Source organism: Ammospiza nelsoni, chromosome 2 (genome assembly GCF_027579445.1).
Source record: "Ammospiza nelsoni isolate bAmmNel1 chromosome 2, bAmmNel1.pri, whole genome shotgun sequence".
Taxonomy (NCBI): domain Eukaryota; kingdom Metazoa; phylum Chordata; class Aves; order Passeriformes; family Passerellidae; genus Ammospiza; species Ammospiza nelsoni.
Genome location: NC_080634.1, coordinates 99,407,531 through 99,433,867, shown reverse-complemented (window position 1 = coordinate 99,433,867; position 26,337 = coordinate 99,407,531). Strand labels below are relative to the sequence as shown.

At 39.0% G+C, this 26,337-nt stretch overlaps 1 protein-coding gene across 2 annotated transcripts in view; it reads right to left on the bottom strand.

The window, feature by feature from the left end:
- Positions 1-26,337, bottom strand: part of TBL1X (transducin beta like 1 X-linked) — a 191,910-nt gene that overhangs the window by 37,889 nt on the left and 127,684 nt on the right. For both annotated transcript variants that reach the window (XM_059493473.1, XM_059493472.1), the window contains one exon: positions 16,223-16,330. In XM_059493473.1, coding sequence (XP_059349456.1) covers positions 16,223-16,280 — 58 coding nt within the window. In that variant the 5' untranslated portion in view covers positions 16,281-16,330. The remainder of the gene's footprint in view (positions 1-16,222; positions 16,331-26,337) is intronic.

The window sequence follows — 26,337 nt, the reverse complement described above, 5'->3', positions numbered from 1 at the left end:
TGAAGCTGCTCAGAACTGTTGCTGGGTATGGAGGCGAGCGCTGCAGAGAGACTGTACAGAGGGGCAGCTGTGGGAGGGGGAGGGGGAACAGGATGTAGATATAACTGTAGGAACCCATTTATCATCACACTGTCTCCAGAGCATTAATCTAACATTAAAAGCCTTGGGGAAACCACCCATGCACTGCCTCAAACAGGAAGAGCTCTCATCGTCTCCACCAGCTAGACAAGAAAAAACAACAAACCCCCCCCAAAAAGAAAAAGAAAGCAGCTTTCAAATGAAAATACTTCCGTTAAATATAGCTGTGCCTCTTCCCCTTGTCAACACCAGTTTCATTTATAGTTCTGTCCGTTAAGGGATTTCCCCTATATCACTGCAATGTCCAATTGTGCGCAGGCTGGGGATGTGATTTTGGGCTCGCTTGACAGTAGTGCTTTCTCTCTGTCTTTTCAAGATGCTTTTCCCAGCTAGCTCAATTATTAACACAGATAGCTAGCAAAAACAAGCTGAGAAACAGAATGCTTCCCACATTTGAAACCAAGGTATGTATTTCTCTGATTCTCCCCCTCCCCCTATGCAATTTATTTTGCTGCTGCTTTTCTCTTTTTCCTGCTAACAGCTTCCTCTCTCTTCTCTCCCACCCTAATTTCCCTTCCTGGCACTCTCCCAGTTTTGGGGGATGCTTTGGACACTTTTTAGGAAATGGCAGGTCCACCTATGAACAGAATTCCATAGGACCACAAGGCATTAAAAGAGGACAGATAAAAACCCCCACTGAAAAACTGCAGTGTCATTTATGTAATCCCTAGGCCAATTTCTTATTCTGCATTGCTCTTTATGTCCTGGTCTAGTTTATGAGCTACTGGACCTCCAGCTGTGAAACAGACTGTAAGATCTGCAGGGCAGTGTTTTTCCCTGGTTATTAGTTTTATAGGACATCTAAGCACATTACTGGGAACCACAATGAGGAAGAGAAATCAAGCACTGAGTGTACATAGCCTTCACCTGAGAGGTCCAGGGCCTAATCACTGAACACTGAAACCTCTATGTGTATCTATAAATATATGGCATAAAACTAGCCAGAATTAGAGAATCAGACTCCTCTTAATTTATATTTATGTGTATTTGAGTTAATCAACAATGGTAACACAACTTTCTTAAAACAGAATGAACATAAAAATACACAACAGATAAATCGTAAATCTAGGAAAATTGAGATGCCGTCCAAGAGCACTAAAGGTGACTGCTAAAATGCCCAGCAGCTAGTTTCCAAGTCAACAGCTCAGAAAATTGTAACACGGTCTCTGATTGAAACAACAGGAGGATGGCATAAAAATGGCAACCAACAAACATGGAAGGAAAAAGTAAAAAAGTGGAAAACCACGACTGTGGATCTATGGCAGACATAAATCTTAAGTATGACATTTTACATCTCATTATTGTATTTTGTGTCTTACAGATTTTTTAGCTGGCTGCTGGCATATCTCAAGCCCCTGGCATATCATCTTTGCCAGGAGACAGATGATTGTGCACACAGCTAAACCTCTTTGTTCAGTGCTGATCCCCAGAGAGCAACACAACTCACCTCACAGCATGAGAGAGAAGAAACTTTTCAGTACAAAACTCAGTTGTGTTTTTGCAATGAAACTTGTTATTTTACTGTTTCTCTGGATGCTGAGAAACTATCACCAAAGCACCTGTTAGATGAGGGAACACAAAACTCCCGGTACGCTGTCACTGAGGACCAATCTCACTCACACACTTCCAGCAGCTGTGAGCAATTTTCCTAAGATTTTATCAGACAAGATTCGATTAACAAAAATCAATGGCACAAAACTGTTTAAGTAGGTGCTGCTGGACACAGCACTCCTCACACCTCTTTAAAAAAAAGCAACCAATACAATTGTAATTAAAAAAAAAGCCAAAAAACCAACAGAAATATGCCAACCAGTCCTCCAATAGATAGCTAATTCCCTCCTGATTTCTTGTATTACCACAGCAGTTATATAAGGCTCATTTGAAAATAAACAGTTTTATAACCACCTCACACAGTCAAAAAAAAATCCTCAATGAAGCTGTACCTACATCAGGTTTCTGATAACACTGAAGAATCACCTGAGCTTTACTTTTATAGTTACCAGACGTCATCAGTTCTCTTCAGGGCTCGGCACTGAACTACACTAAATTACACAGCAAAGCTGCAGCTCCATAGTTCAGTCTTATGAGAAGGTGATTTCGATCAAACAAAGGCAATTTTAAAAAAATGTTATCTTGTTAACCTGGCCCTCCTTCTAAGATTGTGAAATACACTGGGGACACAAAGTCAAGACACAAGCACCACCCCCAGCCCCAGTCTGCCAAGGCAGTTGGGAGCGTGAGCAGAGACAGAAGGACCTCTGCAAGTGGGGATCTGAAGGAAGGATGTGGTGGGGGAGACATGAAATTACAGCAGACAAACTGAAAATGCCGTGGCAGCAGTGAAATGAATGAAAATTGCAAATCCGTGTCTGCGTGCATTCCTTCTCATAAATTCTGTCATTGGTGACTGCAAAAATCATTCCACAAAACAAAAACTTCTGTTCAAATAGCACCAGTAAACAAAATTTTAGCGCAATATACCCTTTGAAGACACATGCAGTGAGACCATGAGCTTTTGAGGTTAAAAGCATGAACACAAAAGGCTGAAGACAAGAAACAGGTTTCATAGCAGTGAGCCAGCTGCTATTGCTGTGACATGACCAGTGCCCTAAATGGCATCTTTCAGCAGACTTGAGAGAATGGCTTTCAGGTTTTTTCAGCCCCAAAAAAGATGGGAAAACAGAAATCATCAAGCTATGCATAATTTGTAACGACCTTATCATAAATGAAAAATATACCCATAGGAATAATGCAGAAAAAATTCTTGTGCAGAAAAAGTTCATCTTGGGATGATCTTGGTACGAATGGAGGTGACTTATAGTTGGACTTGAAGTATTTCACAGAGCATAAAAGCAGAGAAGAAATAATGAATGTAGAAAACAATTAATTAAATTTGACCCCCCAATCTCAAAAATTATTACACAAGTCAGAAACAGACTAGGAAACTGACTGCAATTCCTAATTGAGAGATTCCCACAGTTTTTTTGTACTGACAGTGGTAACAGGTCCTGGTTCTGTGCTATATCTTTTCCCACACTGAGGTGTCTGTATATACTCTCAGTGGTACATACACAGCCGTTTGGGAATTCTTGCCCTAGGCAGTGCCAAAAAATGCATATGTAGGACTGTGTTTTGCAAAATTTCACTGATAGGTTTTGCTATAACTGCAAAAACGGAGATGATGGAGGGTTTTTCCTTTGGCTGTTCCTTTTTCAGTTAGAAATGGCTTCCCTTTGAAGCTAGATTTGTCATTGATCATAAAATGACAAGGTTTTATTTAATGAACATAATGATGTTAGTTGCATGCTTGTTTGATCTGAAGGCTACATAGTTTTAATTGTTTGCAATATGCCAGGCTCACATCAGAAATGCCTGTCAATGTAGGTGTAGGAAAGGCAACTGGGGAGCCACACAGCCCAGGGAATGACTTTTCTTCTCCAGTGATGTGTCTCATCTCTTCTGGGAGCAAGGCATTATGCCTCCTTTTAGACTCACACTGGGGTGATGCTGAGTATTCCCCATGCTGGCTCATTTGGCACTCACAGCTCCAGGTAAAACTGACATCTACCAAGTGTTCCTTTAATTTTCCAATCTCTTTAGCACCACAAAAAGCTTGTCTTTGTAAAACTGCAGCCTTGAATTGTAGCAGTTACAGTACCTGCTGCTGTATTTGTACAGGTGAGGGGAATGACAAAGAGGGGTCTGTAAAAGCAAAGAACCTTGAACTGTTTCAGTCCTTACTGGTTACTGGGGAGTTACTTTGGGGATGCCCTGATGAACAATAGACAAGCGATCTCTTGAACAAGGTTTTCTGTTTGTGAGCTAAGTGGACTTAGGTTTCTCGGGTTAACCTAAATAGTTTGCTGTACAGATAATTTTTAAAACCCAGGTGTTTTTCAGTTATTTGTGACTTATTTGGTTCAATTACTCACACTGTAAGATCCTTCACTGAAACATTTGCTACAGTACAATAAAACAGAGAATAGAGAATTATGAAAATCAAATTGCCTTTTTCATACACTTTGGGCATCTTGATGATGAACACCCTCTACCCCAACACTGAATACAAGTAACAAGCCACTCCTACAAATCTTTGTATAACTAATGCTGAGTGTGGCCCTCTTTTCTGAAAAATAGTGACATTTCATATGGAGATCTGTGTCATTTCCTTCAATAAATTTTCCTATTTCTTTAACTGAAGCAGTCCAGACTGAGGTTTGCATATATAGAGATCTTAACTTCAATTTCTGAAGATCACTAAATTAGTGATGCTATTACTTTAAAAGAAAGAGAGAAGAAAAACAAAAGAAAAGGAATAAACTACCTGACAGTCCCTTCTTTTTCTCCAACAATTAAACATCTCCACATGGAAATAACCAGCACTTCTTGCTTAATTGATTTCTCTGCCATTGTGTTGCCTTTCTTTTTTGAAATTTCCAACACAAGCTCCTCCAGTCCTCACCTCTGAAGTAACACAGTGTTCCCTTTTAAAGTATTTGGCAGGTAGAGGAGACAAAAATGAACAAGGCTTTAGACATTGTTAAAATGTCTGGCTCAGCAGAATCAACATGAAGCTGCTATAATGGGATCCACCCGCAATCTCAAGTTTTCTGGCTGCAGTAGATCATGTCTTCTTTAAAGTAAGTCTTGCAGCTGGCACTACTGCTGAGACTTTGACCACAGGACAATTCAGACAAGAACAGAAGGCCTGTACAGCTATATAGGCTGCAGGGCAAAAAAAAATGTTTGTGAGGGGCAAAGGAAAGTCATCTTTATGACCATAAATGGGTATATGGGCAAAATTCCCAGGAGATTCAGACACATCAAGTAGAAATATTCCACTGCATCATGAGTCAAAAGAAAATCACGCGCAGGAGGAGCAGACGTCCACCCGCAATCCCATCAGCTGCTCCGCCGCGTTACCAAACCCGAGGAGCTCCAAAGCTGCCTGCACAACTGCCTGCCAAAGAAACCAGATGCAAGCAGGAGAAAAACATTTCATCCCAAGTTTGACGTCTGGTCCTGGGAGTGCCATGGGAGCAGGAAGGCAAGAAGGGCAGAGTGGTGCAATGTGGTATTCTGAAATAAATTAGAGCCCCAGCACAGCAGCTAAAAAAAGGTCCAAAAAATACAAAAAAACCCAGTGAAATATGACCACGAACAGAACAATTTCCTCCAAAAACTAATGACGGACAAACAACACAGACAGTGTTAAATGAAGACTTTTGTAGGTCTAGATTTATCAGTGTACAGAAGCAAGGCACATGTATCACTAAGAGCAGATTTGAATGCAATTTCTGTATGCAAAACCAAGGGCAAACAACTTAAGTTAGAGCAACTGTATTTTCTTAATTCAGGGCCTAGCACATGCTAGTTCCTGAGGCAAGTGATGTAATTTCTTTCCATTGCCTGAGAGAATATAGTGCTGCTCTTCACTGTACTTGACTGTAGTTGCCATTTATATGATGCACTGAGAACTGAGAATGCAACATGGATCCCTATCCCTGCTTTTCCTGAGATTTTTTTGTCTAAACTGAATTATGTATCCATAAAAATATGGTCATAAACTCCCCGTGTACATATATGTGAAGACTTTACAAAACGGGCAACTGGTTTCTTGGAAATATGTTTGGTCACACTAAGTGTCTGGTGCCTTAAGCCACTGGTAAGATTCTATTAACAATTACAAAAAATAACAGTGGACAAGAATCCTCTGCCAGTTCTTGTTTGTCATTCACAGCAGACTGAGATTCTTCTCTTAGTTGAGGTTTCTGTTTCTCAGTAATACATCCCATAGTATCTGTCTTTGGCAGTGTCTGCTTATTTTGAAGACTTACCTTTGCAATTACATAAAGGGTTTAACAAGGACACACATTAGCAATTTAAAATAGAGAACTGCAATTGAAATATATTTTTAGAAGAACCAGCTGAACAATAGGGCTTGCACATTTGTTTCAAGATTAGGATTGCTAAATGATTAAAATTATTTCCAGAGCCCTGGGAAATGTGTTCAGTATTACAAACTCTTTCACAGTCACTGGGAAATATAAAGAAAGGATTCCTAGCTGTAGGTAAAATTACAGTATGTCTAGCTACCCAAAGTTTTACAGTCGTGATTATTCACTAATATTAAACGTTACACCCTTTTTTCTTGGATATTGGACCTGTTCACCTTCTGCCAAGAATTCAGAGTAAATGTCTGCTACCCAAAATTATTTTATTATGTGCCAAAGAATGCTTTTGGCAGGTACTTTTTTTCTTTTTCATGTGGGAAAGTATGTTGGAAAAGATTAATACAACTTGGAAATGATCTTTTGATGAGTGGTACTTGGCACTCGCTGTTTAAGCCTTTCTGAGGGCTGCAAATTAACAGAGAGAAATATGATACAGACAGAAAACAGAGCACAAGCAATGGAAAGAGGAACTTATAAAAAGCTCTTGAAAACAAGGTCTGAAGTAATCCTGTTTCACTCACTCTGTGTAAATGAGAATGAAAGCTGCAAGTAAGTATCAGTACAGATCTAGCAATTTACTGCAACTATGGGCAAAGTTTGAAACAGCTAACAAAGGCCACAAGGATGAAAATAATCTTTAATTTCTGAATTCATGGGACGTTGTTATCTTTTAGCCCTGTCTGTGCAAACAAACATCTAAAGAAAGAGATACACATAAAATTAGGGATAATGTTTATAGAACAGACTCCCAGAGTCTATATACTCTCCTTAAGCTATGCTCTCTCTGTTTTAACATACACCCTGAGTGGTGGCACCTGGGACACCTCAGGTGACACTCAGGGGACATTCAGGAACCTGACACCAGGAAGGGCTTTGTGGATGGCGACTACAAACAGAGCCCTAACACAGGATGGCTGTGACGAGGGGTGTCTGTAAGCACCACGGCTGAACATTCTCAGCTCAGAGGTTATTAGCAAAACTTGCAAAGCTCCCCTGGGCCTGGAGACTCAAATTGAAAAGCAATAAAGTGAGAAATGTGTAGGACTGCACTGGTTTTACCAGCCAAGTCATCTTGACCTTTAGACATCTGTCTTCTACCCCACATGCTATTTTCTTAATACCCTAAAAATACTGTGTTTTTGCAAGCTTTAAAAAACAGGACATGAAGTGATCAGAACCAAAATTCGTGCCATGGAATAAATTTGTAAAGGTGTAATTGTTTATGTTTGTGTAACTTCAAAATCACTGTGTTTGCTCAGTGTCCAATATCCAACCCTGTATGGCAACTTTCAGGCCAAAGAAAAATTGAAATAGCCACGTTTAGAAAACTGTGAAGAGACCTAGAAGGAAATATGAGGTAAGCAGGCTTTTTTGCAAATGGCAAAACCCCAAAATACAGTGTATTTCTTTCCTTCACATGAAGTTAAAAATTCTGCACCACTTATGAAACAGGGTAAATAGAATAAATTTTCAAAAAGACCTCTTGAACTGCACCACAAAGCATTTGAAAATATTGTTTATGCATTTGTATATAAAGAGATATCTGGTCACAAAAGTCACAAGTCTGTGCATATAAAACAATAAAAATGGGTCTCATACAGACTATTAAATTATTTTGAAATGTACCAGAACAAAGTAGGATAAACCCAAAACTTTCTTTACATGTAAAAATATTTTGTCCTCACCATCACAGATTTGGATTTTGTCAAGCCAACCATCAAACATTGCTAGTATATATTTATTGCTCTATGAAAAAATGTCCAATTTGCTTTTGACTTGCACAGGTGCTCAGCTTCATTCTTTCCAAGATCTGTAGCTTTGTTAAGTTTAAACAAAAATGTTTTGGGAACTGTAGCTCAATAAAGCTTGTTGCCTTCTAATGTTGACCCTGATTTTCTTAAAATGCATTTATTGTTTACAAAGAGAATAAATCTTTACTAGCAGAGAAGAAACTGCATAATAATACAGCTCTTATTTTAGAAATGGATTTGTCTTTTCAGCATAATGCATTTTCAAATAATGAAGTATAATTTCAAATTCAGAGTAAGGCCCACTGTTTCTGGAACCATACAGTCACTGCCTTCCCAGTTTAAAAGGAAAACAGAAAAGTAGAACAGATATTAAAAAAAAGGAGTTGTGGTTTATTAAAATACCTTAAATACCCTTTTGATAATATACTATTTTACTACAAAAATATTATGCTGGAGGCATTATATGTATAGATATATATATAATGTTATATGAAATATGTGTTGTTACAGATGGTTTCATGTCATATAGGAACATTCATTTTGAGGTGACTTTTATGAAATTTAAAGCAAACCATTTTTTGGGTCAAATTTCTTAATTGTTCTTATCCAAGAGTCACTTTAACATGTATTGTATTCCTAGAACAACACTGTGGCCTTATTTATCTAAAATAATTCATGAAAACTCTAGTGACTTTTGGTTCTATGGTTCTTGGCTGGCTCTACAGCCAACTTTCAATAAATCAGAGATCTGGACCAAACCTGAAGTTATTTTATTTTAATTGAGTAGGCTGGCCCTAAAAAGGAAAATGTATCATATAAATAGGACTGCATGCCCACAAATCAGGTCTGTGCTAAACCATGAGAATTAAAAGCAGTGTTGGTTTTGCTCTGAAGTATTGTACAGCTGAAAAGCTGAAAGAATCCCTGCCTTGAGTTTTAACACCAGTATAAAAGTATAAAGGTGTAAATTTTAATTAACCAGTTCCTGAAAAATACTGTTAGTATCTCATTCATCCTGCTTTTAGGGATATATATTCACCCATAAATTCATAAACAGCACTCTGAAATAATTGAAAAATAATGTTAAATATTGTCCCAGCACCCATGTAATACATTTTACTCAGCAGATTTCAGTACCTTTTAGGCCTAGAAACATTCAACATCTGCTGAGGTACTGTCCATAGTATTAATTTTGCTTTCAAACAGGAAATTTGAGGGACAGAAACTTTAGGGTGAGGTATAAACACTCAGTCTTCATGTATGCCCTTGAAAAATGTACCATCACTTTATTTGTCAGTAATGCCTGGCCAGCACAGGAGGAGCTGTGCAAAGGGAAGGCCAGAAGTGTCCTTACTCTGTGAGCCACAGTCACCCTGTGCTGCAGGCCCAAGAGACTGTGCTAACACACATATCAACACGAATAATGCAGCCACAGATTGCTACTGGATCTACACTAAAATGTGTGTTTTATCTTTGCCTGGCAGGCTGTCATTTCAAGGATGCATTTTTCCCTCAGCAAACACAAGGTCTCCCATCACTGCAGCCTTTAGAGCACAGCTGCGTGCAGAGCCTTGGGAACACAGCAGTGGCTGCCCTGCAAACCCTCCTCTACAGGTTGTTTAAAGGATCTTTGAGGCTCTCCAGTGCTGAGCAGGAGGTTGGACTACTTGAACATGAGCCAGCCATGTGCCCTTGCAGCACAGAAAGCCAAGAGCACGCTGAGCTGTACCACAAAAAGCACTGCCAGAGGGTCACTGGGGGGGATGCTCACCCTCTGCTCAGTGCTGCTGAGACACAGCAGTGCCATATCCACATCTGGGCTCCCCAGCATGAGAGAGACAGGGATGCACTGGGGAGAACCCAGTGAAATACAATCCATAGCCATAAAGATAATCAATGGACTGCTGCATCTGCCATACAAGGAGTGGATGAGAGAGCTGGGGCTGCTCAGCCTGGAGAAGAGATGGCTCACAGATGGCTTATCCTCTGTGCAAAAATACCTGAGAGAGGTGCAAAGGGGATGGACACTTTTTCCACTGTGATAGAAGGCATTCAGCACAAAATGAAACATGTGACATTTCCCTGAAACACAGCAAATCATTTTTTACTGTGAGGGTGATAGAAGCATTGGAACTGGCTGTCCAGTGAAGTGGTGGACTCTCAATCCTTAGGAGATATTCAAAACCCAACTGGACACAGCCCTGGGAAACCTGGTGCAACCAACCCTGTTCTGAGCAGAGGAGATGGATTAGATGATCTCCAATGGCCCCTGCCAACCTGAACTATTCACTGATTCTGCCATCTCCTGAGATACTATCCAGATTGAACCCTCCTACGATCCTAATGAGCCAAATTGCAACAAAACATAAAAAAAGGCAAAAGAAAAATCATTATCCAGTGACTCTGCCATCAGTGCACACTATTGCTTTTACTGCCACACTGGACAATTGCTTTTATTGACCAAGTGATTCATCCTTCTAATGAGTTATTCTTCAAGGTTTAAATTTTAATAATTTCAGAAAAAAACATTCACTGTGTATTCCTCTTCTACCTCGCAGCAGTCTTCCTACACAAAGGAAGCAGTTAGCTTTGAAGCAAATTTAGCTGACCTATATATGCCAATCTTTCATGCTTTGCTTAATCTGAATTATTTTCAACATGCACGTCTTTCGTCTGTGACTCAGGGACTCTGTGCCATACACAGTTGTTCAAAACACACTCTAAACATACCTCATGCAGGCAAAGTATGGACTTCAGAGAAAAATTACACAGGCTTATGTAAGTAAAGACTGTTGCATCAGGCACCAATTCAAAAGAACAGAGAATATAATCTTCAATCATTCCCTACTGCCTGAGAACTTACACAAGCAAACTGTGATATTTACATTTTCTGTACAATTTCTAGGTCGAAAAAGAAAACTATTCAATAAGAAAAGGTAGTTTTCCTTCAAATTTTGTTGCTTCCTTTTCAAAAAATTGCAAATGCCATTGGGGAAAAAGTAATTTAGTACTACTCCAACTATTAGTATTTAGTTTCATCTCAAGGATGAAATCCCAGAAACATCATAATATCCAAATTTTGGATAATTTCTCTCATAATTTCCAAAGGCAAAATGACAGCAAAATGCCTTGGATGTGGTTAATAGCAAAGGCACATATTTGTACATGCCTAACTACAAAGAGTTTTGTGATTCACAGAAACCCTTTGCTCTGTGCCCTTGAATCGATGCTTAAAACCTGAGAGAAAATCTTTTTCTCTAGGAAAACAAGAAAATCTGTCAACTATGAACCAGACAGACCAATGTGCTGCTAAAATCCTGAATTTACAGAGGGGGAAAAACTTTTTTTATTAGCTGTATTCATTTTCATGGCTGGGAAGAAAACAAATGAAAATTCCAAAGTAAAATGGTAAATTGTCCCAAGCCAGCATCTAAAAATGTCATTGTTATGTTTTTTTACAAAAGCATCTAGCTACTGTTTTTATTGTCTTAGATGTGGTACAGACTGTACATGGTGCAGATTATACACTGGGGAACAGTTATCAAGGATGTGTCATAAAACATGGAAAAATTCAAATCAAAAGTAAAAATTTGAGTGAAAACGGAAGCTTACACAATCTTAACTCTAAGCAGTCATTGCAAGTCATTTTTCACAGCAAGTGTTCTACTAGAGAACAGTGTAAGCCACAGGCACCTGGGGACCTGATTTTCAGACAAGAATTCCAGACTGCAGCATGCATATAAATGCTAGAAAAGGAACACTGTTAAATGACCAATGCATCAAAAATACTCCATTTGAAAAGCTGTAATAACTGAATTGACATGTTGGGCTGGGTAGGGAAGGTAATTTATTGTAGCATTTGGACAGACAGGATTTGCACTTACAACAGATGGCAACACATTTTAGATGAAGAAGTATGTGAGACATTTGATTTCCCTTTGGTTTTGCCATCCTCCCTCAACTCTTAGAAATTTCCTTGGGATCCTCATCACTCCTCGTTGCATTGTACTGCTCTGACTTTCATTCCAAAAGACAAATAATTACCTGTTTCTCTTTTGAAAAAAACAGAACAGAAAAACTCTACATTATGAATTGTGTACTTTTTTTTTTAAAACTTTTTTTTTCAAAACCTTTTTTTTTTCAAAAAGAAACACAATAGAAAGTCTACGTCAGTAATGAAGATGGCTGCTAGCAACAGCACGCTTCTCAGGTGTTTAAAGAGGTGCAAAGTTAATACAACTAATATTATTCTTATATTATTATTATTATTATGTTAGTCTTAATATTATCTACTCTTAATTGTAATTAACATAATTTGGATGCCAGAACTGTGGCTATACTTAGGTATAGCTTGTTTCACTTTCATCAATGGACCTGCTTTGCTGATCTAACTGCATCCAGCACAGGAGTGATTTTGTGTGCTCCTACCTCCACACTGGCTGTACACTCTAAGATAGATGCACCCAACTGGGGCCAAGATTTCATTTAAAGGTGCACTTTGTATCAAGACACCTCCAAATAAATGTAACCTGACTTTAAGAAGTTTGACTCCTGAGATAAACAATGGTTGAAAGGCCTCAGCACTTTTAAGAATGGACTTTAAATTGTGCACCACAAATATTCATAATAAAAAAGGAGAAAACTAGACACTGCAATACTTGACTTTGGATAGGAAGAGATAACCTTGAACTGAAAATAAACACTTTTTCTCTTTGTATCTCAAGAAAGGGGCATTGATGCTCTTACTGGGGAAGTGGTTAACACCTAAGTCACCTTCATGGTGAATTTCCTATGGCATTAAGCCACGGAGCATAAATGGAAATTATGATAGACTGCTTTGATTTTCTGGGCAGAGATAAGCACTGAGACAGTCACCTGTGAGAAGAGACAACTATTTACTTAGTTATTTAAATTATTTTAATACAGCTAAACATTTAGAGCCTTAACTTGTCCCCATTCTGTCCTGTAAGGGAGGAATTTGGCTGCACTGCTCCTGGAGCAGGCAGCCCCTGGAGCATCCTCTCCAGCCTGCTCCTCCAGCAGCAGGCAGCTCAAAGCAGTCTCCCTGGCTGTATTTTTTTCTGTTAAACCCCATTATCAGTCCGTGTAACTCACCAAATGCCACAACTTACTATTTCATTCCATCTGCAGATGTACTTGGTAATCATTTTATATTTCCTTCCAGGTAACCAATAAAGCTGATGAACAGCCTTATGCCAAGAAGAGATTCCTGTGAGTTCCCACTAGAAGTAACCCTTGAGACGAATACTCCCCAGCTATAATCACTTTTCAAGATGTTTCTATTACCCCATTTTTAATCCATTTGGTAACTCTGGATTACACTGATTTTACTCACTGTTATTTCATTTTGGTTTTAACCACTGTGTCAACAAGACTAAATAAATGTCATAAAATAGTCCAAGTGTATTAATGTCAGCACAGCTATCTCTGTCAATTTCATTTCTGATCTTGGAAAAAAGCAGTATCAAGTATGTTTGACAAGATCTATTATCCATAAAAACTTGCTGGCTGGCATTTGCCATGATGTCATCTCTTCAGATTTGTTGAAGATATTTAGTCTCAGCATTCCAATGATTGTCCTTGACCTATAGTTACCTGTACCATCTTATTTAACCTTTAAAAATTCTGGCACAACATTTGCTTTTTCCAGTTCACTGAAACTCTCCTCAGTATGCCAAGATTTGTTAAAAAGCAACAATAATGGTTTAGACAGTTCAACGCTATTAATTCTCTCCTGTGCAAGGCTTCTGATCTGACAAAAAATTAAGGAGGAAATATATAGTTACTGAAATTCACTTCTAGCTTCAAGTTTACAAGAGCTGAACTCCTACTAGAATCACCTGCCAGCATTTTCATAATGAACTGTAGAGCCCCCTTCAGCATCTTTGCTATAATGCTTCAAGGGATCTCAAGTGCTCCTGTACCTCGCAGATGCAAAATACGTGAAATAGTATGGGGACATTTTGCCTTTTTTTTTTTTTTCTTTTGTTATTTCTCTCTTCCTCCTATCATTTGCCTAGATGTTATGGAAAAGCCTGGAAGTTTTACATGATCAGATTTTTTTCAGATACTTGAAAAAAAGAATTGAACTTTTGTGTGGCCTTGTAAGCAACATTCATGGTTGTGTCTGATAAAATTTTTAGAAGCTTTGGTTTCAGCTAATGTTAACAAATCATCAGTGCAATAACCCTGCTTTTGGCAAACTCCTTAAACTGTAGGGGTTTGAACTCAGACTGTATTTTAACACTAGCCCTTTAAATCTGGCCTGCATTATTTCTGAAGCTGTGGAGTAAATATCTTTCCTTTGCTGTTGTGTCTTTTATAGTCACCAGTGGAAAGCCAAAATGCTGAATAACAGTTTCTGTCTTATTGCCTTACTTCATCTGAAAATACAGATATAAAAACCTTTTGGAAAAAACGATGACAGCAGTAAAAAAAGGTTCAAACCTAATGCAAGAAGCTTTTTAACAGATTCATCACTGGTTACAGTTCTAGTTTGCTGAATGGAATTCCTAACAAACTGTCAGGTATATCTACTACATCCATATCTAACATCTAGACTTAAATATGCTCAGATTGAAGCACAATGGAATATTTCTTCAAATATTTAACCTCAATTTCCACTCTCTTATGTATATAAAACACACAGAACAGTGGAAATATGATGTTTTTGTGTATGTCTTCAGTATGTGTGGATCAAATAATAAAAATTTTTGACCCTCTAGATAAGAATGTAAGAGCAGTACAACTTGCCATTAACATATAAATTTGCATGTTAAGTTCCCTGTAAAATGGCAAAAGTGATTGCTTGCTTGTGGGAGATGTTACCTAGAGTAACTTTCCCCTCACATTTGGCTGATCCCACCATTCTTGACTGACTTTGCAAAGCTTCCTGAATCACTACACAACACTAACTCACCTCCTGATGTATCAAGAGGGACAAAAACATTGGGTTTTTTCCACATCAGGAAAAGCTACTGCATTAATACACCGTTATGCAGAATTTCCTATAACCCAAACATAACAATGTAAAGTAACTCCAGGATTCTTTATCTTTGATTACATCCATTGGTGCATTGCTATAATGTCTAAGAGCTCTTAGTGCTGTACACAAGGGCTTGTCTTTAAAAGTAAACTTTGTCTGGACAAAATTTTAGTTTTGATACTTCCTCTTTTTCTTTCATCTGTTTGCACACCAGATCTAGACAACTTTTTATAAGCTCCATTATTAGAGAGTGTGAGACAACAGCTAACACAGGCCAACTATGGACTCCCAAAGAACTGTTTTAAAAAACCAAACCATGCAGAAGTACAATAAACCTTCTTCATTCAAGTGGAGATTCTTTGCATGGGGATTCAGTTTCTTGGGATTGAAACAGAGTCTTGCAAATGGAAGAAACAACTTAAAATAATGCATCTAATGAGTACCAGTTATAGTGACCAAGGGAAGCAGGCTAAGGCAGTACCTTCTACCTGCTGGGATTCTCTGTACAAGACATCTCTTGGGTCTTGAGGGCTTATTCTAAAACTGGCTTCAAATCTTCTGACAGGATGACATTTATTTTGCACAGCTTTGTTTGTTTGCTTCAGCATATGAAGCATGAAATATTTTTAGTCAATTCTACTTTTACCAACACAAAGCAGAGGGTCATTACCGAGTAAAATGTTGGTGATGCTGGTTACAAATCCTTTGTCAATGTTTCTCAGCTCCCCTATCATCTCTACAGTAACAGAATGTTTTCCATTAGCTAAGAGACTTTCTACTTCTTGCAGTCAAAGAGTGGAAAGAAGACTCTACATATATAAAATAAATCCAAAATATAAGATTCAATTTTTTTTTTAAGATTTTGAAGTCCTGTGGTATTTTCCAATATGAAAACAGCTAGAGGTGGAAGAGGTATGGAGACAGAGCCATGTTGACACTTGTGCAGCTCAGTTTGCATACATAATTATCCTAAGAATGGTGTAAAACATCAGAAACTTGCACCCAAATTTCTCTTTAGAGCCAACATAGACCCAATGTAAATAATTTCAGGTATCTAAGAAAAAAAAGATACAAGACACATGTGCTTTTTGCCTGTGCTGCCAAAAATTACTTTGTCTGACATATCACTACCAAAGCATTTGTTAACATAATATTATTTACTTCTTGTTTTGCCAAACTGCAGTATCTTGTACCTCTGCATGTATGCACTTTTATTGTGTTCTAGATTTCAAAGAAACAGGGGTTTGTGCAAAAATATTTAGTCTATCAGTCTGAAACACTCAAGGACACATCCCAAAAGCAACATCATGCAAAAAGGCAATTTCCCCATTTCATTTATGACCAGAAGTTATGAAGAAAGACCAAGAATTTACCCGATTCCTGGAGATAGCGATACACCAAGAAATTCACTTCGTCACTGGTTATGCTCATCTTAGCCCAACCTCACTACGATGAGGTTTACGAGAAGTGTGATCCACGCTCTGTTCAGAGGGAGAGAAAAGAACAGGTTTTGTTTTATTTTCATTTACTATGAAATGTGTTATCAAAACAGAGGTGGGAATTGTTAAGGTATTTAAAGATGTCATACAGTTATTAGAGCTGTAACGTCCCCATGTGAGGCATCCATTACGTATTGGAAATCAAGTACTCAGGCTGTACTGCACCTCCTAGTACAATTCACAATAAGTACTTAACATACATGAGAGAGTCAGAGGGAGCATTTTAAATACTGGAAGACTTTTCTAATGTCAACTCCTTTACTTGTGTGGCTTTCCTACAGGTTCTTTGGAGACTCCTCTTTACTGTGTGAGCGTTTTCAGAATTGCTGGCAATTACAGTCATGTATAACACACCAAATGATAATATTTCTGCAGCTCTGAATTTGTAATCCGGTTTTTTGTCCAGTTGTTCATCCACTGAAGACAGATTCTTTCCTTACAAAACTGTGTTATGCAATGAATGGGGCCAGAGGGGAAGAGAAAGAGAGAGAATACCATATACCTTGAGCCAACAAGGAAGACAAATATCCTTGCATTATATAAAGCTGTAATATTATAATGTCTCTGTTCATTTATGTTGAGCAAGAATTAAACTCCAATTTTTCATTTAAGTAATTGCAACCTTGAGGATGACGGTTTTACATTACTATTTTGGGCATATACTCTGCTAATAAAAACACTGGGTTTAGATGATAAATCTGTTTTGAATGTTTTCCATTAAATCTTGATGATTCACTCCTGTTTGGGAATCTGACTCAAGTAGTTTGGTTTTAGAAGACCCAAGCACTCCTCAGACATAAGCTGTGCAGCTGTGTGAGCCACACCATACCTGTGAGTGAGTGATCACACACAGCTTTGGCACGCGGGGCTCTCACAAGTGCAAGACCGTGGGCGTGTGCCAGGCGTTTCGGTTTCCCGTTTGTCTCTTCCTGGCAAGTGGAAAGGTCGCCTTTGTTCATGGAAAACCTCCTCAGTAATTCCTGCTGCCTAAAGCAGCACCTGCTACTGCAGGCGATGGTGATCGACGACGCTTCCCCCGCTGATGGCTTAAACCAGCAGGTCACTCATGACTGTAACAGATGTCTCTGCATATTTATGTAAATGGAGGTCTTTGGAACCCTGGTAAGCCTCTTATTATCCCAGGCTGTATTTCATCAATAGCTTGGATGCTGGTTTTTCTTACGAAACCACAGCTTGCTAATTTGGCAGACATCTTCCTCAAATACTTGAGTCTTAATTGTTACAGTTTACATTTCATGGAGAACAAGAAGAAACACAGTACTGAAAATCATTCAGTCTCCGTAAGGAAAATTTCATCTCCTTTGGAAAGGATGAATGCTTTCTGCTAAGATTCTGGCTGAGGAGAGCATCAGCTGTATCCAACATCCATTCCTGTCACACATGCCACGTATTGCCCTGGGAAGCCACTCAGTCTCTGCTCTCCTCAATCCCTCATCTGTAAAATGGGCTCAAACTGCTCTGCCACACGATTAGGAGACTGGAAGCACGGCTAGTGGTTAGGACTGAAGTTACCAAAGCTGGCAACTTCGTGCAGGGAAAGCACCACTTTCAGTATAACTTTATTCACACTTCTTCCAGATAAACAGACTTGGACCTGAATAATTAATAACCTCCTGTACCCTTTTTGCATAACCATTGCTGTACAATGAAGAATAGGACAGACATTTACAGCAACAGTTAAGGCCATTTTCATCTCTGAGTGCTAAAAATACATCTGTATCATTGCTATGGCCATGATAGTAATAAATCAAAAGATAATTTGATCGCTGTGGGTTGAAAAAAAAACACCCCACTTTTAAAAGCATTTTAAAAATAGCTGTTTCAGAGTTTGGTGGTAGGAAAGTTGGTAAAGATGAAACCGCTTACAAAAATTCAGTTTCAGCAATGACGTACGCTGTGGTAAGATGAACTTTATTAAAAAAAAAAAAAATCAAAACCTTCAAATGCCATTTCTGGGTGCATCCTGACAATTTTAGATATTAACATGGTATTTCCCACATTCAGAGGGTTGCTTTGGGAAAGGGGAGGCAAGGGAAAGGAAGAATGCTGGGTTTTATTTGTTTTTCTAAAGATGACTTTTCTTAAATTAATTAAAATCGGAGAAAATCAGTGTGATTGCAAAATAGTCTCCCAGCTCCAGAAAAAAAACCCTCTACAGCAGCTACCCTTGTATCAGAATCCCAAGTACACCCAGTAATAGTTGAATTTACAATGCATTTTTTCTGAAGTCAGTCAACAGGAATTACTTTGACACATGTGTCAGATCATATCTTTATACACATATTGATACCATGCCACAAATAACCAGATGATCTCCACTCATATATTTAAGGTTTCTTCTCTCCCACAGATGTCAGGGTAGCAATCAGATACACAACTATAAATCTTTTACCCGTCCAAAGCAAGACAGATTTTGCCTTTTACCCAGAGAAATCTATTAATTAGAAATCTGGCTGACCACACTCCACTGCATTAATGCTCTTTTGATTCCCTTCTTCTCTGCAAAGAAACAGTACAAATAAAACCAGCTAAAAAAGACATGGTGGGGAGGAGAGGAACATAAGGAACGAACAACTAGCCTCTCCCTCAATATATCTTTTAAATGCAGAAATGTAAACTTCTGTAGCAAATCACAGAAACTTTCAGTCACCACTGTGATTGATTTATTTCTGCTAATTGATGGCCTCCTTTTGTTACTGACAACTGGTATTACCTAGATTAATAGTTTTTTAAAAGAAATGAAGTGCAGTTTATAAACAATACTGATGTGCCTTTGGAGACATTTCACATTGAAACCAGCAATAACATCTTAATTCTTCCAAATGTCAAGAGGATTAACAAAAAGCATTCAAATGTGTTTGAACTTTCTTTATGTGAAACACTTTCTCCTGCAGCCAATTACACATAATGGGAAGTTCTATTTACTTCAACCTCTAAAAATTTGGCTTGTGATCCTGTAGATATTTAAGAATGCCCCAAAATGTGACCTGAGCCAATTAACACTTCCCAAAGTATAACGGACGTAAAACATACAAACCCTATCAGTGGATGAATGGGTTGTCAAGATTATTCAAAATTAAATCAAACACTTATTTTAAACAAACAACTCTTAGTTCTATCAAACAGGTTTGCAGAAGTGCTTCCCATATAGGGTTTAAAATCTGGGATAGTACCTCAAATACCAGCATTGTGCTTCTAGGGCTGCTTGTCTTTTGCTGAGCCAAATGTTTCACCTGGTGCTGAGCTGGCTCCAGTGGAGCTGGAACGGCAGCACGCCTCCCTGTGCTTGGCAGCCAGGCCAGCCTCCTCCAGAGTAACCACAGCACCTGGCCTGGCTCTGCTGCGCACTCCATACCACTGCTCCCAAATCAAACCTGCCTGGAGCACTGGGAATCCTGCTAATGGGCCATGCAAGGCTCTGGAGAAGGCAGCCTCATGTACACACATGGCTCAACACAGTGACAGCCAGGGCAGCTTAGAATTGTTTATTCACATCCCATCATCCCCTTGCTCAAAAGGATTGCTCTTCCTTTGCCAGGCATATTTTAGCACTGCTGCCATAAATAAGGGAGATCTGGCTGAAGAATCAAGGGAAAATGATCTTTTCAATTTTGAAATAGTCTCTGAAGACTCAACTCCTCTGTCTCTTTTCCAAGTGATGGTCACTGGGTCCCCCAGGGCCATGTCCTGCCCTCCAGGCCAACCCTGGGGCAGGGGACAGCCAAGGTTATTCTGGGAAATGAATTTACATTTGCTACTTGAACCAGCATGCCATCCATAGAGACTGGGAATTACCAGTCAATCTCCCCCTCAGGAAGGCAGAAACAGGTCAGACATTTAGGGAAAACACCTAAACTAAATCCTAAACCTGAAACTCAAATAGGAACTTGGGCACTTCCCATTTGTGCATACAGCCCTGCTAACAGAAATTTATCAGATGGCTGGTCTGGCTCTCATCTTACACCTTCAAAAATTCTGCAAGCTCCAGTCTGCTTTAACTGAATGCTGAGCAATTGTCAACTTCTTGGGAGAGATTTTTTTTGGGGTCATTGTGGTAAAATAAACACTATACCCTTCTTCCCCCATGCCCTCCTTTCCTCCAAATCCCAGCTGAAACACTCAAATTTTCATTTATCTCCTGCAGAGATAAATGAAATGTCTTCTCACAACTGAAACGTTAATGATGACAACATTGTCATTAAAATGACAGGGAGGTGTAAAGAGAAATTGTGTATTTGCTTTGGGGGGAAAAAAGCCAAAAAGCAGAGGTTCCATGAAAATGAAAATTTTCCAGAGAATTCAAACATTTAACATTGTCCACTTGATGCCCCGCTGCATGGGAACCAGAGTCCACACACTTATGCTCCCATTTTCCCACCCAAGACAGATCTGTGCACCAAAGTGCATCTCTCAGGACCTGAGACAGTCTCCCCATCTCAGAGAAGAGAATGTGAATGTAATTACTGAAGCAGACTCTAGGAAGGCACCGTGGCAGCACAGCCAAATCAATGTGTTACTGTTTTGTATATGCTCCATAGCTTAATGAAAAACACTTCTCAAAGCCAGAAGCCACTTCTCACAAAGTGAGTCATTTAGGCAATCTCTGTGTTTTCTGTTGAAAAATACTTTCATCAGAAAGTTTCAATGAGCCCTACGCTTCTGTATTTCTGGGATGTGTGTTACTGTGGAGCCAGAACAGAGGCAGCAGCCAGCAGCTCTTCCCCAAAGGCCAACGAGCTCTGCTTGGCCCTCACCAATGCATTCCTCAGTCTTGGCTTTTATCACAGCTGCCTCTTCTCTGGAGAAACTCCAGCATGCTGCTTTCTCAAAATGCCAAACCAAACTTCTGGGAGAGGAAAAGAGCAAACTCTGCCTCTTCTCCCCTCACAGTCTCTCCTGCCATTTCATGAGCCTAAGGAGCAAAACATCTTTTCTTCACAAGTATCCTGACAATGGAACTGAGACCATCACACTCCTCCTTCTGGTTACAAGGTATAAAGAACAGAAGAATGATTCTTCCTAACTTCACTATTAGTGACCAAATTAACAGTGAACCCTTTTCAAAATGCAGCTTGAGCAAGCATGACTTCCTGATTCCTCCTTGCAAGGCTTGATCAAGACACCTTGCTTCAAAACCATCAAATGTAAACATAAACAGCTGCCCATTCTAGAGACCTTGCACTTAAGAAAGCAAATCAAGATGTGCTCCCAACAAGAGCTGCACAGTATCTCCCTGGCCCTTCTTAATGAGGACACAAACATGTTAACTATCTTCACTCTAAATGACAACCACATGTCACCCAAACCATTCAGTGACAAAAATGAGGCAATTCACATATCTCAGATCTAATGTACCACACTTGTTACAGATGCTCAAATATGTGAGCATCACTTACACTGTTAATATTTTGAAGCTTTCTTTACAAGAGCAGTAGCATATTTGTTGTTTTGGGGAAAACAAAAGCTGAGATTCCCCAGAACAGAGTGATTTCCTTTGGGAATGGTTATTGAGTTGTGCAGTATGCACTGTCTCACTTAGATGTCTCTCACCCATGTTAACAACACATCAGTAAGGACAGGGACCTCAATGGCAGAAGGCAATAGGCTTGTCAAAAATCCTGCACTGCCAAATGTTAAGCCTGGCTCTTATTTTGGTTTTAAGTCTATTTATTTACAGTGACCTTCTGTTGATTTTTAAAAGACCAAGACACTAAACCAAAGCAAACCCAGGGAGCCACAGCTCATTCCTGTCCTCACTGCTGCCTGTTAAGATCACACTCACATGAAAAGTTGTAACCACTAAATCTGTACCTGAGAGCTTCAGAAAAAGTTGGCCAGGATATAATAAAAGCCTGCCTTGGGTCCTGACACATTAGGGTAGCTCATTCTACTAGCCAGTGAGCTCAACCATATCAGTGTTCCAAATCTGGTGCCAATCAGAGAAAAAGGATGAATACCATCTACAGACATGTGCTAGTGATCAATTAACCTGCAATTCTGTCTTCAAGAGGTCACTCTTGATGAATCAAATGCTGCATGGACAAACCTAGCAAAAATGAGGTTTGCATTTCAATAAAATCAAAATGTTGTTCAGGGAAGGTTGAATTACTATGCAGCATCTAAAAAGAGTTGTCTTTGAACAGATTATTCTTTTTTTGAATAGTAACTGTTCCTACTGTATTTCTTATTTTAAAAATCTGCAATGAATTATCAAAATGGTTGTCCTGTCCAGGAAAAAAGGTTAACAAAATAACACATCATCCAGTAAACTATCAAAAAATAAAATCAAGGAAAAAAGTATCACAAAGATATTTATAAAAATCATTTGGCCAGTTAAACACTTTGGTGGACATAATTGCAGAAACTTTATTTCTGCATGAATACTACTTTTCAATAAATTATAAATTACTTTCAAACTGAAGAGCCATTTGGAACCAAACCCACATCTATTTATTTAAAGAAAGGGCAACGAGAGATATTCCAACAATTTGTAAGTGCTATTCAAACATTTTTCAATTAATCAACAATTCCCAGAGCAAAATAACTAATCATCAACAGAAGATAAGCCTTTAATCACCAAATTCCCAGCAAATTTTACTTCCTCCATCAAAAGGTTCTGAACAGTGCATCAGATCTTTCATAGTTATAATCCCTTCGTTTGATCAGGTTGTTTTTCAGTTCTCAGCTGGTTTACTTAATTACATCAGCTTCCAGCATTTCAGTTCTAAGAGTTCAAGTGGATCTTTTCCAACTGCCTTTGCTGCAAAATGAAATGGGTTTTCCAGTATTGATTTTTCCTCTTTGTCTCTTTGCTAAGGGGAAAAAGGAAAAAAAACCCACATTAGCTCTTCCTAATTAGTGCAATTGTGTTTCACCTCTTTCATAACTTTGTTCTAAGATGAGGCACCTTCAATTTTTTAAAAAAACAGAAATGTCATTTACACGAATATATTATATGGAAAGCTCTGGAAAGCCACAGAAAGACAAATGGGAAAGCAAGGGTTGACAGTAGACTAGAGCTTGCAAATGAAATGAAAATAACTGTTTTAAAATAAGAAAAGAAGGAATTACAGAGGCTTGAGAAATCAAAACACATGATTGGATTTAGTTTGAGAACCAAGATACCTCATCAGTCTTGGAACAACTGAAGTCAATTGGGAATGCTGCCACTAAACAGAACCAAGGATTTTCTTCCTTACATGAGCACAAAATTGCAATTAGGACCAACCCAGGGACAATGGTATGTGTCCACTCATTTCAAATCAATTAGGCCAAAATGCATGATTGTCTGATGGTGCAGTAACCAATGGTCTGTGTGCGTTTCCACGCACGTCATACAACAAAAATGTGCTTTAAATCTTACAAGTACTGCTACATGTTCAATAATGTTAAGGAAGATTGCAACTTTAAAGAGATGGCACAATTTCTCCAAAGATAACCTCTTTTCTTTAATTTTCGAGAGAGGTAAAATATATTAATATTATCTCAAATTTAACTTTTCACTTAATATACCAGGATTTTCAGTAAAACCTCAACAAAACATTAGCAATTAAAGTTTTCATCTTTACTTCATATTCAGAGTTTTGAGGTGAAATGAATGTGATGGCATGAGTTCCTACCAGAAATGACTGTACCTGATCCAGATGTAAGATAACATAGCTGAACTTTTAGAAAGAACAATCCCCACAAAAATCCAGAATAAAGTGTAGGGTTTTTTTCAGTTGATGTTAAATAGTAAATGTACACTAAAAGAAATGTGAAGTATTTTGATTTCCGAGCTGGTCTGTAAGAATGGGCACTAGCAGGCATCAACTGTGATGAGGCAGGCCATGGTCTAGAAGAGGACTGGCTTTGAGGTGACACTGTGTTGCTGGGACACAAAAGGAGCTTCCAGAAACCTCCAAAAGGCTCAGCCACCTGCTATATGGGCAGTGGGGATTAGCAGCCATGGCACCCATTTTAAATGAGACAATTGCAGGGCAAGGAACATAAGAGTGATATGCCTGGAAGGAGAAATGAGAGACAGTCTGAAGGATTTGCCCAAAAGACAGAATATCTGAATAAGGCTTTTTTGATTATTTCTGATTTTTATCTTTGCTGCTAAAAATGGTTCACCTGGTAGCTGGGGTCAAAATCTTGATTTCTCGAAACGCATCTGAGTGCCCCACTGCAGAACTGGGCTGTGCATTGATTCTGCACCTTATTTTTGAAGAGTGAGGTAAGGATAAAACATCCATGTGTGGTTTTTTTACCACGTTCCTTACACAAACTGTTTCCTACACCACCCTTTACCACGAGGGTAAATTCTCGTTACAAAACCCAGACCACCACCACCTCATGGCTGCAGTGGTGTCAGTGCCCAGTACAGTGGTAGGTGCTTCCAGAACCCAACATGCTACAGACAGGTGCCCTGAGCACTGCCAGACCACGGATGTGGCATGCAGGGGAGTGAGTGCAAAGGGCTTTGAGACTTGCTCCTGCACCTTGTCCCTTTGTCCCACAGTTGTGAGGCAACCCCACAGCTCTCCAGGCAAGTGGCAGCACAGACACAGCACTGTCACCAGGCAGGAGGGCCTGTTCATCCACATACCTGCAGGTTTGTGTGCTACATCCTCCACAGGACCCAGATACCCAGTAAATCCTGTTTCAATTCCATGCCTATATGAATTTCATCCTGGCTTAGTATCCCTCATGACAGCTTGACACAAGTACAGTTGGAGAGAAGCTAAGAGTGAAAACCATTCTGGTACTACTCTCTCATGACAACACTGCTAACTTGCATGATAAAGTCTTCTCTTGGACTTAGCAAAGCTCTGCTTGAGAGGAACCATCACAATCTGTGCTAGACTAACCAGCCTACAGCTTTCTAGCCATGCAGGCTGGCCCCACACAGCTGGGGGTTCCTAGAAGTAAAGGACAGGAGAAGGAGCAGTGTTGTCCATGGCATGTGGGAGGTGGAGATGGGCACATCCCTGACCTCACAGTCTGGGATCTGCCCATAGGAGAGAGCCACCAAGGTCTAGAGAGCAGCAGGGAGCTGCAGCAGCCCAGCCAGCTCATGTCTGGATGGCCTCAGGCAAAGGGAATGTGCAGGGATGTCATTAAGGGGGTGTGTTTTTATTAGTTTCTGCTAATAAGCTCAGCAGATGTTACTGGAAAGAGTTTGATGTTATTTTTCCATCATTTTCAACGGTTTTTTCCCCCTCAGAAAGCAAAGGGAGTAGATCTTGCCACATATTTCAACCTTCCCTTGTTCCCCCTGTAGTATTGTCAAAAAATGTATCTGAATATTTTCTTTATTTTTTTTATTATTATTACTGTACAAAGGGAAAAAGCATTTTCCCCATTTGTCTATAATTCCAAAATAGCTAAAAGGATTATACTCCAAATTAATGAGGAAAAATACTTTTCAGACTCATAGCATGGAAAATTTAACCCCCCCCAAGAAGTATTTTTCAAATTTTAAAATGTATAAAAACAAAGAACTATAATGGAAACTATTTCAAACTTTTATTATGGCAGTTCCTATTATAAACTATTTATAAAGATTTTAACTATGGCTATAAATACTTCATGTTTTCCCTTGAATAATCTTAAGAGAATGTCAATGCTAAAAGCTGTAAGGACAAAGATTACATAGGGTGGGACAGTGGAAAAGAAAAATATATACATAAATTCAGTATATATCACTGCTGTGTATTTAGTTCTTAGTGGAAATCTGTTGCAGCATTTTTTTGGTGTGTGTTCATTTTTTTTACACATAACCATACAGCTTATATTGGTTGAACTCTGGTGAAGGGTTATTAAATGTCTACATTTTATGGAAGGTATAGGACTATTTTCCTTGTTGGAAGGTGGAGAGGGGAGGAAGATGGATGGAGGGAAATAATTTGCATTTAAAGAACGCCAGTAGAAACTTCTAAGCAATCACTAAAGTACAAAGTTTGTTTCTAGGTTATTCTTCTGCA